At 48.2% G+C, this 19,773-nt stretch overlaps 2 protein-coding genes across 3 annotated transcripts in view; one reads left to right on the top strand and one right to left on the bottom strand.

The window, feature by feature from the left end:
• Positions 1-8,703, bottom strand: part of C7H2orf92 (chromosome 7 C2orf92 homolog) — a 40,254-nt gene extending 31,551 nt beyond the window's left edge. The window contains exon 1 of the mRNA XM_032351979.1: positions 8,619-8,703. The gene's annotated coding sequence lies outside the window, so the exon portion shown is untranslated. The remainder of the gene's footprint in view (positions 1-8,618) is intronic.
• Positions 8,704-9,613: 910 nt separating this feature from the next.
• ACTR1B (actin related protein 1B) lies at positions 9,614-18,333 on the top strand. Of its 2 annotated transcripts, XM_032351973.1 has the most exons (11): positions 9,720-9,767; positions 11,806-11,870; positions 13,125-13,200; positions 14,251-14,376; positions 14,720-14,844; positions 15,076-15,292; positions 15,431-15,523; positions 15,615-15,789; positions 16,786-16,847; positions 17,090-17,130; positions 17,298-18,333. In XM_032351973.1, exons 1-11 carry the CDS (start codon positions 9,720-9,722, stop codon positions 17,398-17,400), a joined length of 1,131 nt encoding a protein of 376 aa, XP_032207864.1. In that variant the 3' UTR covers positions 17,401-18,333. The 2 variants fall into 2 exon arrangements, with proteins under 2 accessions (XP_032207865.1, XP_032207864.1); XM_032351974.1 differs by lacking the exon at positions 13,125-13,200 and having other exon boundaries at positions 9,614-9,767.
• The last annotated feature ends 1,440 nt before the right edge of the window (positions 18,334-19,773 follow it).

Here is a 19,773-nt window from a genome sequence, read left to right as displayed (position 1 = left end):
TGGACCTTGGGATCATAACCTGAGCTGAAGGCAGACACTTAACTGACTGAGCCACCCAGGTGTCTCAATATTAAACTATTTTTAAAGAAAAAGTCTTTATATTTTAGCACCTTTAACTGCACATTTTTTTCTTGCATTTTTATTTTACACTGGATCCCACAAATTATGTAGCCAGCCCTGACCTTTAGCCTTTAAGCTCATGCACTATATGCAGTCTGGGACTAAAGAAGTCTTTAGGGGACAAAAAGTTACACAAAAAGTTAAACAGCAGAATTCTGAGTGACTCAGGCATTACTTTGTGGGGACTGCCATAAAAAAAGCACCACAGGGTGCCTGGGTGGCTCAGTGGGTTAAGCCGCTGCCTTCAGCTCAGGTCATGATCTCAGGGTCCTGGGATCGAGTTCCACATCAGGCTCTCTGCTCAGCAGGGAGCCTGCTTCCCTCTCTCTCTCTGCCTGCCTCTCTGTCTATTTGTGATCTCTCTCTGTAAAATAAATAAATAAAATTTTAAAAAAAAAAAGCACCACAAAATGAGGGAAGGAGCACTTAAATAATAGACATCTATTGTTTCATACTTCTGGAAGCTAGAAGTCCAAGAGGTGTCAGCAGCATTGGTCCTTACTGAGGCCTCTCCTCTTGGCTTGTGAATAGCTGTCTTCACCCTCCATCCTCACATTCTCTTTCCTCCACATGTATATGTGTCCAAATTTCCTCTTCTTATAATGATACAAGTCATATGGGCTTAGGACCCACCCTGATAACTTCATTCTAACTTGATTGCCTCTGTAAAGATAGCCCAAATAAAGCCACATTCTTAGGTACCATGGGCAAGGATATCAACATAAATTTAGGAAAGGGGATACAATTCAATCCATAACATTAGGTAATGGCAGCCCCATAAAAATTACTTCTCTAAAATATCTTCACAAGGGACGTCTGGGTGGGTTAAAGCCTCTGCCTTCGGCTCAGGTCATGATCCTGGGGTCCTGGGATTGAGCTCCAAATCAAGCTCTCTGCTCAGCAGGGAGCCTGCTTCCTCCTCTCTCTCTCTCTGCCTGCCTCTCTGCCTTCTTGTGATCTCTGTCTGTCAAATAAATAAATAAAAATCTTAAAAAAAAAATAAATAAAAGGGTGAATTTTATGTTGAATCCCAGTGAGCCCTATTCCAGGAATCTTCACCACCTCCTTTCCCATTTACACCTTCCCTTCCCTTGCATTGGTTCACATCACCAGAGGAACAGAATTCAGGCTGCTTTGCAACCTAAGTACATACTAGAGCACTTACCTTTAAGTGATCATTAGACTTTTTCTGCTTCATTTATCTTAGTTCCAGGTGTATTTGTTGAGTATCTAGGCATGAAGGGAAAACATCTATAATTATTCAGTCATCCAGGTCTAGAGGAGGAGTCAATAAACTTTTTCTATAAAAAGCCAAATACAAAATATTTGGGGCTCCACAGACCACATATGTCGCTGTCACACATTCTTCTTTGTTTATTGTTGTTATTGTTACCTTTTTTAAAGATTTTTTATTCATTTATTTAGGTGAGAAAGAGAGCATGAACAGGGTGGAGAAGCAGAGGGAGAGGGAAACGATAACCGACTCCTTGCTGAGCAGGGAACCCAATGTGGGGCTCAATCCCAGGACTCTGAGATCATGATCTGAGCTGAAGGCAGGAACTTAACTGATTGAGCCACCCAGGTGCCCTATTTTTCTTTTAATAATTCAAAAACCACTGGAAAAAAAAAAAAACAATGAAACCAAAAGCTGGTTCTTTGAGAAAATCAATAAAATAGATAAACCTCTTGCCAGACAGATGAGGGGGAAAAGACAGAAGATAACCATTACCAACCAATATCAGGAATGAGAGAGTAGACATCACTACAGATACTACAGATGTTAAAGGAAAATGACATTATATTATGAACAACATTTTGCCAATAGATTCTACAAGTTAGATAAAATGCACAGAGTCCTTGAAAGATACAAACAGAACTTGCTCAAGAAAAATAAATAGGGGCACCTGGGTGGCTCAGTCGTTAAGCTCAGGTCATGATCCCAGGGCCCTGGGATCAAGCCCCTTATAGGGCTGCCTGCTTCTCCCTCTCCCACTCCCTCTCCTTGTGTTCCCTCTCTCTCTGTGTCTCTCTTTGTCAAATAAATAAATAAAATATTTTTTAAAAAAGAGAAAAAATAAATAACCTAAATAGCTCTACAAAAAAGAAATTGCTTTTCTTTCTAAAAAAGAAAAAGCTCTATATTACAGAAACTGAATTTGTGGGTAGAAACTTTCCCACAAAGAAAACTCAAAGTCGATGGCTTCACTGGTTAACTCTACCAATATTTAAGGCATAAATACCATCAACTCTATACAAACTTCTGGAAAGTTGAAACTGAGGAAATACTTCTTAATTCATTCTGTGAGACCAGCATTATCCTGATACCAAACCAGACAAAGATATAATAAAAGAAAACTACAGGCCCATATCTTTCATAAAAGATGCAAGAACCTTTTTTCTAAAGATTTATTTACTTATTTGAGAGAGATTCCCACTGAGCAGGGAGCCCAACGTGGGGCTCGATCCCAGAACCCTAGGATCATGACCTGAGCCAAAAGCAGATGCTTAACGGACGGAGTCACCCAGTCACCCAGAAGATGTAAGAATTCTTTTTTTTTTTTTAAGATTTTCTTTATTTATTTGATAGAGATTGCAAGTCGGCAGAGAGGCAGGCAGAGAGAGAGAGAGGAGGAAGCAGGCTCCCTGCCAAGCAGAGAGCCCAAGGTGGGGCTCTATCCCAGGACCCTGGGATCATGACCCAAGCCGAAGGCAGAGGCTTTAACCCACTGAGCCGCCCAGGCGCCCGATGTAAGAATTCTTAACAAAATTTTAGCAAATTGAATCCAACAGTGTTTTTCAAAGGGTGACATACCACAACTAAGTGTGTTTTATCCCAGGAATGCAAGTTTGCTTGAACATTCAAAAATAGATAACTGTAATTCATCACATTAATAGAAAAATCATATGATCAACACATTAGATGCAGAAAAAGCACTTGACAAAAGTCAAAAAACATCCATTTAGGATAAAACTCTCATTGCTTTAAAATAAAGGGAACTTTCTCTGGGGCTCCTGGGTGGCTCAGTGGGTTGGGCCTTTGCCTCCGCCATAGGGCATAATCTCAGGGTCCTGGGATTGAGCCCCACTTCTAGAAGGCTCTCTGCTCAGCAGGGGGCCTGCTTTCCCCTCTCTTTCTGCCGCCTCTCTGCCTACTTATGATCAATCTCTCTGTCAAATAAATAAATAAAATCTTTTTTAAAAAATAATAAAGGGAACTTTTCTCAGTTTGATAAAAGACATCTATAAAAAATCTCAAGTAACATATATCATAGCAAAATGCTGTCTCCCTAATCTCAGGATCAGTGCAAAAATATCATTCTCACCACTTTCATTCAACAGTGTTCTTTTTTTTTTTTTTAAGAATTTATTTATTTATTTGAGAGAGAGACAGTGAGAGAGAGCATGAGAGGCGAGAACGTCAGAGAGAGAAACAGACTCCCCATGGAGTTGGGAGCCTGATGCGGGACTTGATCCCGGGACTCCAGGACCGTGACCTGAGCCGAAGGCAGTTGCTTAACTAACTGAGCCACCCAGGCACCCCATTCAACAGTGTTCTAAAGGCCCACTCATGCAATAAGGCAATAAAAAGAAATGAAAGGCATATGAATTAGAAAAGAAAGAGGAGGGTCACCTGGGTGGCTCAGTTGGTTAAGCCTCAGATTCTTCACTGCAGCTTAGGTCATGATCTCAGGGTGGTGACATAGAGCCCTACATGGGGCTCCAGCCTGGGTGTGGAGCCATTTTAATATTCTCTCTCTCCCTCTGCCCCTCCCCTGCCTTCAGCTCAGGTCATTACCCTGGGATCTTGGGATGGAGTCCCACATTGGGCTCCCTGCTCCAAGAGAGCCTGCCTCTGCCTCTCCCCTCCACTTGAGCTCTCTGGTGCTCTCTCAAATAAATAAACTCTTTTTAAAAAATAATAATAATAATAAATAGACAACCAATTTAAAAATGGGATTGAGAGTTGAAGACACTTTACTGAAAAAGACGTATGGATGACAAGTGAGTACATGAATAGATGCTCAGGGGATACCTGGGTGGCTCAGTCAGTTAAGCATCTGCCTTCAGCTCAGTTCATGATTCCAGGGTCCTGGGATCAAGCCCCTAATCAGGATCCCTGCTCTAGGAAGCCTGCTTCTCGCTTCTCCCTCTCCCTCTGCCTGTCACTCCCCCTCCTTTTGCTCTCTCGCTCTCTCTCCCTCTGTGTCAAAAAAATATAATAATAAAATCTTAAAAAAATAAAATAGGGGCACTTGGGTGGCTCAGTCAGTTAAGTGTCTGCCTTTGGCTCAGGTCATGATCCCAGAGAATCCAGACCCACATCGGTATCCTTGCTCAGCAGGAAGTCTGCTTCTCCCTCTCCCTCTGCCTTCTGCTCTCTGGCTCTCTGTCAAATAAATAAATTAAAATTAAAATTAAATTAAATAAATAATTAAAATTACTAAACACTTAAAAGTAACAAACACGTTGCATGCAGTAACATGAAACAATCTCAAAATACATATGCTGAGTGAAAGAAGTTAGACAACAAAAGAAATGCATACAGATAAGCCCACTTATGTAGTCCATTTCCATACAATTTAACATGTCACTATATTACAATTCATTCTACATATTCAAATATATAAATACTGTATTATGCCTGTGTAATCATATACAATAGAAAATTCCAGAAAATGACAATAAATCTATAGTACAGGAAGTTCTGGCTACTGCTTGTCCAAGGATAAAGGGGTGGAAATGGGAGGAAAGGAAGGGATTACCAAGGTGCACGATGAACTGCAGGGCAATGGATATCTTCATTATCCTGATTGGGAAAACGGTTTCATGGTGTGTTCATATGCATCAAAACTCACAAAACTGCCCTCTTTATATACATGCAGTTTGCAGTTTACTATATGTCATTTGTGTTTTCACAGAGCATAAGAAAATACAATGTATAACAAGGTGACCCTATGCTTTCACCTGTGAGATATACAAAAATGAAACAAAATGATAAGGTTCTGATTTGAAGATGGCCAATTACACCCAGGCATCTGACTCTTCAGTTCACCCCAACCTTCCACCCTAGGTTCCCAAGGTAATAATAAGATAAGATCTTAAAAGGAAATCCAACACTCAAGGGAAGTACTCAGGCTACAGCAAGAACTAATCCAATTTTCAGAGTTAATTTAGTTGACAGTGTTTCCTTAATAGTTTTGTTTGATCACTAATTTTTCTCTAATCATTAGTGGCCTCAGATGGGTGCCTGTAGTAGAAAGGATGAGGAGGTGACATGAGGCATAGAACATTCCATTCTCTCTATCTCTCAGGAAGTCCCCAGAGACCTATCTGATGGTTCCTCCATGTGTGCTGAGAACTGACCTGCATTGGCTACTTTATTAGTAATGTGGGTATGAGGAAAATACTGACATTGAGAAGATCAAAGGACTCTAAGTGCTAGAGAGACATTCGGGTAAGAAATGGGGGAGATGCTGAGAGGAGCCAGAAGAAGCAAGGAGGGAATGGCTGGCCTTGTGGGTTTGGGGGATTCTCTCACCTTATGACTCTCTCCTGCCCCTCCCTGTGTTTCTTTCTTTTTGTTCCTTTCCTTGTCCAAAGTAAGGTTTCTGAGCTTTTCCTCTTCGTGGTTATCTCAGGGAATAATTGACAATCCTGCCCCTGTAGCTGGGTTCGCTGTATAGCTAACATGTATTTTGGGGGCCCCTTTCAGGTACTCCTCCCTCAGCACTGTTGCCCCAGCTGCCCAGGTTCATGGAGTTTCTTTGCAAGCAGAACCCAAGCACTTCTTTCATAAATGCTTGGCCATTTGTCATGCAGATACTTTTTCACTTCAGTTTTTTTACTTCATTTAAAAAGCAATATATCTTAAAGGCTACAGACTAGCAGACTAGAATAGAGAGCCCAGAAATAAGCCTTCACATATATGGTCAAATGATTTTTGACCAGAGTACCAAAACCATTCAATGCGAAAAGGACAGTCTTTTCAACAAGTGGTGCTGGGGAAACTGAATATCCACATGCAAAAGAATGAAGCTGGACTGTTACCCAACACAACATACAAAAAACTCAAAATGGGTAAAAAGACTTAAATATTAAGAACTAAAACTATAAAATCCTTAAAATAAAACAGGGAAAAGTGACTGGGTGGCTCAGTCAGTTAAGCATCTGACTTCAGCTCAGGTCATGATCTCAGGGTCCTGGGATCCAGCCCTTGGTGGGCTCTCCTCAACAGGGAGACTGCCTTTCCCTCTGCCCCTCCCCCGGCTCATGTGCAAATGAGTACTCACGCTCATTCTCTCTCTCCCCCTCTCTTATAAATAAATAATCTTTTTAAAATTTTTTAAAAAATGAAACAGGACAAAAGCTTCAGGACATTGGATTTGGTGATGATTTCTCAGCTATGAAACCAAAGACAAAGGCAACAACAACAAAGATAGACAAATTGGGCTTCCTGAAAATGCAAAAAATTTGTGCATCAGACTACACGATTAACAGTAAAAAGGCAATCCACAGAATGAGGGGAAATATTTGTGAATATCTGATAAAGGATTAATATCCAGAATGCATAGAGAGCTCCTAAAACTCAACAACAAATAATTGATTCAGAAGTTGACAAAAGATTTGAATTGACATTGCTCCAAAGAAGATATATAAATGGCCAATAAGCACATGAAAAAATGCTCAACATCACAAATCATTACAGCAACGCAAATCAAAATGATGATGAGATACCATCTTAAACCCATCATGTTGGCTGCTAAAAACAAAAACAAAAACAAAACCAGAAAATAACAAGTGCTGATGAAACTGTGGAGAAACTAGAACCCTCTTGGGCTGTTGTTAGGAATATAAAATGGTGCAGCTGCTATGGAAAACAGCATGGTTGTTCCTCAAAAAAGTAAAAATAGAATTACCACATGATCTAGCAAGCCCACATGTGGCTATATGTGCCAAAGAATTGAAAGCAGAGTTTTAAAGAGGCATTTACACACCCATGTTCATAGCAGTGTTATTCCCAGTAGCTAAGATGTGGAAGCAACCCAAGGTCCATCAAAAGATGAATGAATAAGCAAAATGTGGTATATTCATACAATAGAATGTTATTCAGCCTTAAAAAGAAAGGAAATCCTGTCACATGTTACAACATGGATGAATACTGAGAACATGCCCCATAAATAAGCTAGTCACAAAAGGGTAAGTATTATATGATTCCACTTCCACTAGGTATCCAAATGCATAGAAACAAAGTAGAACAATGGTTGCCCTGGCCTGAGGGGAGAGGAAATGGGAGTTACTGTTTAATAAGTACAAAGTTGCAGTTTTACAAGATAAAAAGAGTGCTGGAGATGGATGATGGTAGTGGTTGCACAACATTATGAGTGTATTTAGTACCACTTAACTTAAAGATGGTTAAGACTGCAAATTTTACATTGTGTGTATTCTCCCACAACAAAAAAAAAAAAAAAGAGGGGAAAATATTATATACCTGAACAAGTTAAAAACAATTTAATACCACTTTTCCACAAGGCCACCAAAGGACGAGGGTGCATGGGGCACTGTCGGCCAAGTGGGCTGGCCTGTCACTGGGCTCCTCCAGGTGCAACAGAGCCTATGAGGTGAAGATGAATGAAGGTCATCCTGATGTTTTCCAGAAACTGCTCACAGGATGGCTGTGATAAAACCACTGGGAGCACAACTGCATGTAAGGAGCATATAGGTAGCTGCAGATGAATATTCAAGTCCCAAACTATCCTGGTCAAAATTCATTCCCTAGAGGCATGCAGTTGGAAGGAAAAATGAAGAATTGGTCAAGAATCCATGAATTGAAACACATGATGAAAATTAGTATTTTGGGGCGCCTGGGTGGCTCAGTGGGTTAAGGCCTCTGCCTTCAGCTAAGGTCGTGATCCCAGAGTCCTGGGACCCAGCGCCGCTGCATCAGGCTCTCTGCTCAGCAGGGAACCTGCTTCCTCCTCTCTCTCTCTGCCTGCCTCTCTGCCTACTTGTAATCTCTGCCTGTCAAATAAATAAATAAAATCTTCAAAAAAAAAAAAAAAGAAAAGAAGATTAGTATTTTATTTAACATTGATCACCTCACAATAAATTATGTAGAAAAATACGTTTGAGAACTTGTAATTGCTGGGCAATAAAGTCTATTATCTTTAAAATATTTATTTAAAAACCACAATTCGATACCAAAAAATATATATATTGTAAAGAAAAAGAATTCTCCCTTCATTCACCCACATTTACCAGTGGTCCCTTTCCCATAGGAGCCCTGAACTTGCCTCATATACTCTTTGCAGACTCTCACACATGTAACATTCTGGGCACTGTGTCTGGCTTTCTTTGCTTTGACTTAGCCCTGTGTCCTGATGTGTTTCATATGAAATTACATAAAACTTCATTATTTTTAATGTTTGCACACTGGCCCATTTTATGAGTGCATAGTTATTATCCCATTTGCATAAAGTTCCTAAATATGCAAAACTAACCTTTGGTGGTACAATTCAGGAAAGGAGTCACCTCCGAAGAGGAGCCGGGCAGCAACTGAGGGAAGCGGGTAGCTTCTGGGGTGCTGGTCATGCTCTGTTCTTAAACTCAGTAACGGTTATACAAGGGTGCCCACATTGTAATAATTCACTGAAATGTGATTTCTGCACTTTTCTGTACAATATGCTTCACTTTCACCCAATTTAATTTCACAGTTTAGTGGGGAAAGTTCTAAGGAGAAGCAAATAACTATGGCTCAGTTTGGCAAATGAATTTGGGACCCGATCCCTTGCACCGCTGAGGCAGCAGACCCCGGCGGGGCGGGAGGCTGCCAGCAAGCTGACCCCAGCTATTGCGGGCTGGAGACCCCCCGGGCTAGTTCCAGAGTTGTGAGGCCCCTCGGTCCCCACATCTGCAAAATGGGAATAAGAATACAGCTACCTAACGGTTAGTGCAAGGATTTCATATAATCTATGTAAAACAGGTAGAAGGGCTCCGCAAACACATAGCAGGTGTTCGACTAACACCAGCTACCAAGTTACCACAGAACTGAAATTTTTCCACGGAAAAGGATTCTCCCCGTGCTCAGTAAAGAAACGCTGTGGGTAAAATATCCAGACCCTGCCTCCTCGGGGCCTACGCGCTCACGAAGTAGCGTGGTCGCAGGTGCTGCCACTCAGGAACGAAGTTTTCCTGGACAAGTGACTCTCAGACACCCCCTCGATTCTGCCCGGGTCCCCTTTAAGGGCCGAGCCATGACGTCATCCCCCTGCCAAAAAAAAACCCCTCAACACCGCGCAGCCTATCTTGAAAGCGCACCGGCAGTACTTCCGGGAGGCCGCAATTGGCTGGTCACCACCCGGAGGCCCCGCCCCTTGGCCCCCAGCGGGCCCCGGGCGCCCGCCGTCAATCCGCGCAAGTGGGAACGGTGATTGGCCGGGATGGGGGGAGCGCCCTCCAGCAAGCCCCGCGGGGCTGGCGTAGGCTGCGCTAGCGGGATGGGAGGGACGCGCCGCGGTGTCTAGAGCGACCGCGGTACAGGTCTGCACGCCCGCGGGTTCCTCCTGCAGCCCCCCGCTGGGCAGGGCCGGCCGGGCCCGGCCATGGAGTCCTACGACATTATCGCCAACCAGCCCGTGGTCATCGACAACGTGAGGCCCGGCAGTTGGGGGGAGGACGGGCGCCCTGCCCTCGGGGGCGCACGCGGTGGCGCCGGGAGGGGATTCTCGCCGGTCTCGACTAGTCCTCCATGCACTGCCCGCCCTCCACGTCCGCCAGGGGCTCTCCTGCTCAGTTGGCTCTGTAGCCCGGGTCCTGGAGCCAGCCCCTCCAGTGCAGCGGAGCTCCTCGGGCCCGGCGGGGAGGTGCTGGAGACGCAGGGGACCCATAAGTCTGGCGGCACTTGATCAGCATCGGGAGTGCTCGAATGACAGCCCAAAGGCCCAGCCATGCCCCCGTGTGTCAGGCCTGAGGACCCACTCTGGACCCTTCTTGGTTGGGGGGGGGGGGGGCGGTCACTGGTTAGGTTTCAGCGCCAGACCCTTTAGCTCCTACTTGGGTTCTGGCTGCCCTTCCTCCTAATAGAGGAGAGACAGTATTTGCCCCTTTGCTGGCCTGATCTTACAGAGAGAGTTTGCTTGGTGACCTCTACAAGACCACTTACCAAGAGACTGCAACTCTTAGCAGGATCTCCAGAGTGGGCAGTCCCTACTGTGCTCTTTGACTGGAAAATATGTATATTGTATGTATAGGTTAAGTTCTGCCAACCACATATCCATCATCACCTGGTTGGCCCCTTGGCTACTTTAACCATCTCTTTAATTACTCCTTGCCCATGCCAAGCAGAAATTCCACAGCTAGCAGGACTGTGGGGAGAGTTCAGGACTACTCTTCCCAGGACCCAAAGCAGTTTGGGATAATGGTTTGGAAGCTTCAGAGAAAAGTTGCTGGGGTTCCTTGTGGTGGTGTCCTTCAGCACTGGCACAGCATGTTTTCAGCTGCCCTCTGAGGATTTCTGACTTCTGAACTTTCCTGTCCATGAATGGAAAATGAAGAGCAGATCTATAGATCTGCCCCTCGCCGGGTATCTGCCTGAGCTGTGTGTGCCTTGGAGTTTTTGATTATGCCTTACTCCTCTTTCTGGGTTGTGTCTCCTCCCACATGACCCCCATGTAATCCTGAATGGCGTTTTTTTGTTTGTTTTTTTTTTGTTTGTGTGTTTTGGAGTATGCATGTGGGCTCCTTGAATCACAGCAGGGGATGTTTAATAAGAAGGCTAGATCTGGGCTCGGGGGTCCACTCCAACAGGCTGTAGCCTAGAACTATGACACTTCCTTGGTCAGCAGATAATTCATTTAGGCTAACCAACAACTTTTAGGAGTTCAGAGGACAACCTGCCTGGTCCCTGTGGGCTTCTAGCCCCTCCTCTCTAACGTGAGGATATTTCTCTCTGCTCTGCAGACCCAAAAGGTTTGACGGTGATCTGTGGGAAATGAGGTTGGAAGGCTGATTCCTTCATTAGTGGGAGGTTTCTAGATGCCAGGTTACCTTTAAGATCCCAAGTCCAGTTTCCATGCTGGAGCAGTGGCAGGACCAAGTTCTTTACCAGTAGTCTTTAGAGACACCACTAGAAGAGAGGTGTCTGCTGGTGCTATATACACAGTGATCTTCCTGGGTGGGTCCTGTATGTGGTCCATGTCTGCTGGGGTGGGGGGTGGGGGTGGCCAGGAGATATTGGGAAAAAACCATGCCTGGAGTTGCCTCTAGCTGACTTTGGAAGCAGCTTGTGCTGCTATGGGTTCCTCCTTCCTGGAGCTGACCCTAGAATGTGCAGAGAAGGATGTACATCATGGTTTTTCAGTCTGCACCATATTGACATTTTGAGCTAGGTAATTCCTGGTGTGAGGGGCTGGCCTGTATATTGTAGGATATTTAGTAGCATCCCTGGCATCTACCCTCTCAATGCTACAAGCCCTCTACCTCTGCTGTCCCCTCCACAGTCTCCAGACATTGTCACATTTGGGAGGAGGGGTGCAAAATCACCCCCTGGTTGTGAATTACTGGTGTACTTATAAATGATCTTACCCTCTTGGCAGGATCTCAGCCTTCCTCCCTGGGCTGCCTCTACTGCTGGGCACTGCCTTCATCTGGAGGTATATGTCGGGAGCTAAACATTGTTTTTCCTTGCAGGGTTCGGGGGTGATCAAGGCTGGCTTTGCAGGAGACCAGATTCCCAAATACTGTTTCCCAAACTAGTAAGTGTTGCTCAGGCAGCAGCCCTAATCTTTTTATTGGATTCCTGGAAGAACATTGGCTCTGTGTCACAGCTCTGCTGGAGGCCAACTCTTGCCCCCAACTTATAGGGGGAAACACCAGATTTGTGAGGCTAATGCTGTTACTGGCTCTGGAAGGACAAGACAAGTGCCCTAGGCTTCCTCCTCTTTCAAGTCTGATTCTGGTCCCTCCTTGAGCCAGGCAGGAAGGAGAAGCCACCAGCATTCTCTTGGGAACAGGTATAGCAGCACCAAGAATGGAAGGGAGACATCTCTGGGAGAAAAACCGAAACTCAGGGGAGAAAGAGTGGGGCATTAATGCACAGCCATCCCTTCCTCTCAGGAAATGTGTCTTTCAGGGCTTATTTATTTTCCAGCTCTAGAAACTAATGGTTTTTTTTGGTCAAGGGGAGTGTTCCCTGAATGGAACCAGTGACAGCAGGGCTAAGGTGGAGTCGGAAGCACAGAGTGCTCCTTCGGCTACTGTAGCCCATCAGGAAGTTTTCCCTAGGTGGTGCCTCTTCTCAAATCCTGGAGGCTTTAGAGGGATTGGCCTAAGCAGGGGCATTGGGAGGGCCCCAGAGTGGCTGGCTATACCAAGAACCCCATGCCTGGTCTGGGGACAGGGCCAGCTTGGAGCACCAGGCGCACAATAGGGCTTCAGCTTTCTTTTCTGAACTCCACTTAGGTACAATTAAAAGTTCCTACTGATGTGCAGGGAACTCAGGTCAGATTTTAGAATGGTAGCTTGTCCAGTCTTCCAAGAACTGAATCTGTATCCTGAAAGCCCTGGGAGTGGGAAGGGGCAGGATCAAGTGAATGAGAGAAGGGTGCACAAGGGAGCCATGACCTGACTTCCTGGGACCTTGCTTCGCGGACAGTGCCAGCAGCCCCGCCCTCCTGAAATCTTAAGTGTGGGCTGAGTCATTGTGGCTGCAGAAGCTGACCCTATGCCAGGGCTGGACCATGGAGGGCCAAGATTCCAGAGCTCTCAGTCCTCTCTGGGATGGAGGGCGGGGAACAGAAAGGATACCTTTTCCTCTGATCCAGAGCTTGCCATCCTGCCAAGGCCTGCTCTGTGGGCCCATATCCCTAGGCCTGGGTTCTGGCCTTTGCTGCGTGGCCAGATGCTTTGGAGTAAATTCCATTTTGACCATAGGAGTTAGACTTTGGTTTTCCTGGGCGTGGGCTCACCCACGCCCCCACCCACCTTGCTGACTTGACCGGTCCTTGCAGTGTCGGGCGTCCTAAGCACATGCGAGTGATGGCTGGAGCCCTGGAGGGGGACCTCTTCATTGGACCAAAAGCAGAGGTAACACCTGTGGAGCCTGCTTTGCCTGGGCTTGGGGCTTCATAGTCCCGGGAATGTGGGCTCGTGGTCAGAGCTGTTCCTCCCAAGAGGGAATCTCTGTTTTCTGGGGCCATCTGCCAGGTGTCTTACTGGACTCTCAAGGCTCCAGCTCAGAAGTACTCTGAGATGGCATGATGATTCCTATTAGAGGAACACACTACTTCACGCCCTGTCTTGTAGAGCAAGGCAGCTACAGAGGAAAGAGTTGATTAAAAAGGGACTTAAGAGTCTGGCTCCCTCAGCCTTGATGACTGATAGAAATGAGTGTCGTGGAAATGAGTCACCCCACCTCTTACACTCCAGGTGGGGTGACTTGTCTATGCTGCAGGGCCAGAGGGGGCTCCCAAGTGAAGATGTAGAGGGCAGCAGCAAGCAGCACCGGGGGTACGCAGTTCGGGGATAGGGGGTGAGCCAGGGGAACAGAGATGCAGGCCTTTCCAGAGATGGAGTCAGCAGGAGCCATGGCTCTGGGTGAGAGAGGTCAGGTGGTGTTTGGTGAAAGGGGGCATGCTCTGAGAGGACACAGAAGGGCAGGTCTGTGCAGGACACGTGAGTAATGGTTGAAGAGCTGGAAGGAGCAGTGAGTGACAGGTGACCACAGGAGAGAACAGCATGGAATGGGCCACAGGGAAGCTCCTGGTGCCGTAGCAGCATCATAGAATGGTGGGGAAGGAAACTGGGCAGCGTGAAGAGAGAAGAGGGGAGAACGTGTTGGCAGCGAGTAGAGAAGCCCTGGAAGCACAGCTGGGGAGGACTAAAATAGGAGGGAGCATGTCACCACCCTTTCTGTCTCTTGCCAGTTGAAGCTGACTAGGTTCTGAGGGCCTAAGAAGCTGCTGCTGGACAAAAGAGGCCTGTCCTGAGTTCAGGACCTGCCACTAGCCGTGGGGACACCCAGGAAGCAGTGGTGGTTCTGTTCAGGGCAGATGAAGGGCGGCTTCCAGGACGGCAGAAAGCAGTTGGAGGAGAGGGGCTGGGCGCTCCTGCTGACCTTCCCCCCTTCCCCTGCAGGAGCACCGAGGGCTGCTGGCCATCCGCTACCCTATGGAGCACGGCGTGGTGCGGGACTGGAACGACATGGAGCGCATCTGGCAGTATGTCTACTCCAAAGATCAGCTGCAGACTTTCTCTGAGGAGGTGTGCCAGCCAGCCCTACCTGCCGGCCTCCCAGTTCCCTGTTCTGCCCTCTCTTTCTCAGCCCTTCCTGCTTAGGCTGTCACGCTTCCTCTGCATTTTATTAGGGCCCGCTGCCTTTTCATGGTGTTGGGGGGGGGTTCCACACAGTCGGTGGCTGCCAAGTAGAGTTTTCCAGAGAAAGCTGGGTCTTGGGAGGAGGAACTGCTGGCAGACAGTGGGATGCTACCCTTGGGAATGAGAGCAGGCCGCAGCTGCCTGTGCTTGCAGCAGGCATTTTGGCCAGTGAGGATTCTTTTAGGGCCTAGGAAGTGGTCATGTGCCTAAACTTTGCCATCTCTTATAGCATCCTGTGCTCCTAACGGAGGCTCCACTCAACCCAAGTAAGAACCGGGAGAAGGCAGCAGAGGTGTTCTTCGAAACCTTCAACGTGCCAGCCCTGTTTATCTCCATGCAGGCCGTGCTCAGCCTGTGAGTACTCCCTAAGCCCTAGAGTCCCCTGAGTCCCCGTCCTCCTTCTGACTATCCTCCTGCTTTTGTCAGAGTAGCCCATAGAAACAGCCCCCCGGTAACTGTTCCTTTCAGGAATTCCTCAGGTTTCTTTTTGAGACCTGATAAAGCAAATGTCCAGGGTCCCTTCCAGGGGTGAGGAGGTCCCCATGCCTCATTGGCTGAGGTGAAGGGATGCTGACTTGGTGACAGGTATGCAACAGGACGCACGACGGGAGTGGTTTTAGACTCAGGAGATGGGGTCACTCATGCTGTCCCCATCTACGAGGGCTTTGCCATGCCTCATTCCATCATGCGGGTAGACATTGCCGGCCGTGATGTCTCCCGCTATCTCCGGCTCCTGCTGCGCAAGGAAGGAGTTGACTTTCACACCTCAGCCGAGTTCGAGGTTGTCCGGACCATCAAAGAGGTGACAGGGCAGGAGGGTATGGAGGCAGGCTGGGTGGGGCGATGGGCAGTGGTGGCCCCAAGGCACAAGGTTGAGCCCCGGGCGGGCATAGGTTTCCCAGTTGCAGCTTTCTGAGTGTTGTGGCCCTGCCCTCTGCAGCGAGCCTGCTACCTATCCATCAACCCGCAGAAGGACGAGGCTCTAGAGACAGAGAAGGTGCAGTACACCTTGCCAGACGGCAGCACGCTCGACGTAAGTTGCCAGGCCTGGCACTGGGTGGCGGAGGTGATGCTGGCATCTAGAGGAAGAAGAGGTCCGTCCCCCTCAATCTTGTGTTCCAAAGGTGGGGCCAGCGCGCTTCCGGGCCCCCGAGCTGCTGTTCCAGCCAGACCTGGTAGGTGATGAGAGTGAGGGGCTCCACGAGGTGCTGGCCTTCGCCATCCACAAGTCCGACATGGACCTTCGCCGAACGCTTTTCGCCAACATCGTGCTGTCAGGTGGCTCCACGCTTTTCAAAGGTACCACCATTGGGAGGTGGTGCTCAAGACGGCACTTAGATGGTACCCCACTCCCTGGAGCTTGGCACGTGGCCCATTTTCTATTGGCTTTTTTAGTACTCGGCATTTGGTGTTTTTTAAGAGAGAGATTTAAAGTTAAGTTTTACTGACTTTCAAGTAGGTGCTGCATTCACATAAGATCTAAAATGTGTGAGACGACATCTCCCTTTTCCCACTGTCTCGGTCGCTCCGCTCCTGCTCCCTCTCCGGCAGTTACACAGCCCTCAGCTGTGTGGGTATAAACAGATGTGCACTGCCCCTTGCTCCCGCTTTTATGCCCATCATAACATGCTCCCCAAGCAGCACACCATGTATGTTTCTTGGAGCCCCATATCTGGAAGATCTTTCCCTATTCATGTGAGCTCCTTCAGACGGCCATGTGGCATTTCTGAATGGATATGCCATTTCCCCTTTGACTTGCCGATGGCCTGTGAGGTCGCTGCAGCCACCTCTAATCCCAGAGGTGCTGCATCCAGTAACCTCACGTAATAGGAATATCCCTAAAGGGGAAATCCCAGGAGACTTTCTGAGTCAGAGGGTGGACACAGGTTCTTGTTAGCTGGTAGGTCAGTGCGAGTCCATCAGCGCCCTCCCAACACTGCATGTGATCTTAGCCTCTGCAGTGGGCAGAAATGGTAGATGTTTTCCCCTGATTTGTCATTTACCTTTGATTTTGCTTTGGATGTAAGAGTGCAGAGGCCAGACCAAGCTGTGTGACTCAGAGTTCCTTCTCCGCTGCCTCTCTGAGGAAGCTGGGCCCATCTCGGGCATCATGCTGGCTCTTTCCTGCCCTTGGGATGGCTGGCCGCCATCCTTGATCCTGGAAAGAACTACTAAAAGAAGCAGCAGCACTACTAAAAGTGGCAGCAGCTAGGGGTACCAGTGGGTGGAGATAGGGGTGCTAGTATAAGGGAGTTCAGATGTGGGCCCTGGGCTCAGCCAGCCTTGTGTTCACAGGCTTCGGTGACCGACTGCTAAGTGAAGTGAAGAAGCTTGCCCCAAAGGATGTCAAAATCAAGGTGAGTTTACAGGGAGCCCCATAGGGCATGCAGGTGCTGGGTAACCTTGACTGGGGGAGGAAAGGGAACGTGCCACCTCCAGACAGCTCAGCTCAGCTGCCTCCTCCGTGTTTGGCTGCTCCCACTGCTCCCCACTGATGCACTTGCTGCCTGGCCTTGGGCCCTGAGGGGAAGGCTCTAAAGGCTGGGGTAGGGGCTGCCGTGTGAGGATGGGCAGTTATGCTCCTGCTTTTTCCCTCTAGATCTCGGCCCCACAGGAACGGCTGTACTCCACGTGGATTGGGTGAGGCAGGGCTCACGGGGAGGGCTCTGGGAGGAGACCATTGGCGCAGGCCAGGTGGCAGTGGGTGGGTTTCCCTCCCAGATAAAGGAGATGGAGCTCTGAGTGCCCAGAAAGGGTCGATGGCCCAGCCCTTGGGTCCACAAGAGTCTATCCCTCCCTTCTCACAGTGGCTCCATCTTGGCCTCGCTTGATACTTTTAAGAAGATGTGGGTATCCAAAAAGGAGTATGAAGAAGATGGCTCCCGTGCTATTCATCGTAAAACCTTCTAGTGCCCAAAGAGGTGTAGCGTGTTAGGAGAGTGGGAGGAAAGAGGAATCAGAGCCCTTAACCCTTGCTGGTCGGAGCTCGCATCTCAGGCCTAGGGTCCCCTGCATGCCCTAAACCCTGGGCAGGTGGGGTAGCCATGCTTCCCTGCGGCCCTCCCCTGCAGACGTGCATGCGTGTGCGCGCGTGCAAGCTCACACAGACACAGTAACATTTAGCTGCATGGATGGAGTCATGAGCTGGAATTTAGGAATTGAGGAGCCTAGCTTTGGATTGTTCCAGGGATCTCCCATGGAAAGGTCTTGTTCTGACCCTTGGGGCTGCTTCCCCAGACTCCCAAGGCCAGATACCCAACATCCCCGTTTCCTTTGACAGGATCCCTCCCAGAGCCAGAGTGCCTGGATGCCTGCATCACTAGGCTTGAGGCAGGGGGTGGAGGGGTAGGCAGTGGCTCCCCACTGGTGCATCACTGCTTCCTGTGCCACACCTAGGCATTCCTTAGCCTATCACATTCAATCCTCCTGTCTTCCCGGGGAGATGCCTTGGTGTGGACTGAGGACTGGGCAGTCTTCCATCCCCAGCCAAGGGTTTGGCCCAGGATGACCCTTTGGAGCCAGAGCAGAGGATCACGGGGTCCGGGTGGCCGCAATTCATTGTGGTCTCCCTTTAAAGCACTTCATTGACACTGCTCCCTCTCCTTTACCTTAGTGCCCTGGATGGGAAGGGTTAACAGTCTTCATTTGTTGAGAGGAAGCCACTTAATCTGGAATCAGACCTAGAGGGAGTAAGGGGGGCACATTTCCTTTTCCCACCTCTCCCATGAAAGTTTTCACTAACCTTGTGGCCAGGACCCCCACTTCCCTCTCCCAGATATGTACAATAATTTAACACAGTTGCCTGAAAACTTTTATAAATCATATAGTAATAATTATGGACAAGCCGTAGTGTGTGGCTCTGTTTTCTTGTGGTTCTTTGTGTTGTTTTTTTACTCATCTGTCCCTGAGGACTTGGAGAGAAAAGGACCAGCAAGAAGGCAGCATGGCACTGGCTCTAGCTCAGAAGCCTGAGGGTTTGAGGGGTTGGCGGGGCAACGTGGCACAGGAAGCCTCAGGAGGTTGGGCTCTCAACGTGGTGGTAGAATTCCCCAGCCTCATTATGCACTTGCTGTAATCCACAAGAAGGAACAGAGAACAAGCCTGTCTTAACTTGGCCTTACTCCTGTATAGGACCTTATGGCAGGCAGCTGGGGCTTGGGGCATCTGCACCTACCCATTCTGTTTGGGCAGCTCTGCTGGCCTGCTCAGACATGGCCGAGGCTGACAGACCCAACAATGACAAGGGCTCAGGGCTGAGCCAGCTGGAAGGGGACTGCTGGGGGAGGTGAGAAGGCTGTGTTGATGAGCTAAGCTCAGAAGGAAGAAGCTAAGTGGCAGGGGGTGGGAAGGTACAGACAGGCATGAGTTTGGTGACTGCCTGCCCTTTCCTTCCTTCGTCAGGAATTTGGACATCTGGAGTATGTCCAGGAAGGTATCACAAGTTCGGGGCCAATGGTAAACAAGTCTTTGCCCCCAAAAATGTATGGGTCAGGGGAAAATGATGAACTGGCCATTTTGGTAGCACTGTGGGGCCGGGAAGAGGGGCATCTAACCCAGCAGGTGGCAGATTGACTTGCATGGGTTCACACAGGGGTCAGTGTTCCAGGTTGAGGTGAGAGCTCAAAGGACCAGCAGGGCTTGAGAGAAGGGCATGGACCCAAGTGATGTCAGCAGGGAAGGGTAAGTGGCCGTCTCTGTTTATAATGCAAGATAAACCTGAAAGGAAGGTTGGAGCCAGCACATGGAAGGCCTTGAGAGGGTTTTTAGCTGTGTCCTCGGTGACAGGTAGCCAGCCATGGGAGGATGGTTGTCATAGCTGTGTGTTGAAGGCATCCGGAGCTGGGGCTGAAGGAGGGCCAAGAGCTGAGATCAGGTCGTAGGTAAGAGCTAACTGAGGCCTATTGTCACAGGGCATTTTATGAGGCTTTGTGGTCACAAGAGTAGTTAAACTGTACATGCCCTCAAGGGGAAAACAATTTACAGAGAACTTTTTTGGTTTGGGTTCATGGTACCACTTTCTCCAAATTTACACAGGTTTGGAGCATTATTATGCTCCCTTTTCATTACCTTCTCTACTTTATGCCATTTACCAAGTTCTGTTGGTTCCTCTATAATGCCTTTACTACCTGCCATTCCTTTACTGTGACGGCCTCTACCATCCGGTCTTAGAACGCAAGCTTCATTCTACCCCCCCACCCAGTCCATTTGCTCTTGGATCTTAAGCCCATATAGCCTTGGTTCCACCACTTCCTAATCCAAAATGTCAGGCAGTTCTCCACTGCC

This window comes from Mustela erminea, chromosome 7 (genome assembly GCF_009829155.1).
Source record: "Mustela erminea isolate mMusErm1 chromosome 7, mMusErm1.Pri, whole genome shotgun sequence".
Taxonomy (NCBI): Eukaryota; Metazoa; Chordata; class Mammalia; order Carnivora; family Mustelidae; genus Mustela; species Mustela erminea.
This window is presented reverse-complemented; position numbering and strand designations above follow the sequence as displayed.

What these genes read in the sequence shown, in the direction of transcription:
- ACTR1B (XM_032351973.1), top strand. Translation starts at nt 9,720, where the DNA reads ATGGAGTCCTACGACATTATCGCCAACCAGCCCGTGGTCATCGACAAC. An exon ending in CAGACGGCAGCACGCTCGAC is followed by an intron (nt 15,524 to 15,614) that starts GTAAGTTGCCAG and finishes TGTGTTCCAAAG; the next exon opens with GTGGGGCCAGCGCGCTTCCG. An exon ending in CAAAGGATGTCAAAATCAAG is followed by an intron (nt 16,848 to 17,089) that starts GTGAGTTTACAG and finishes TTTTCCCTCTAG; the next exon opens with ATCTCGGCCCCACAGGAACG.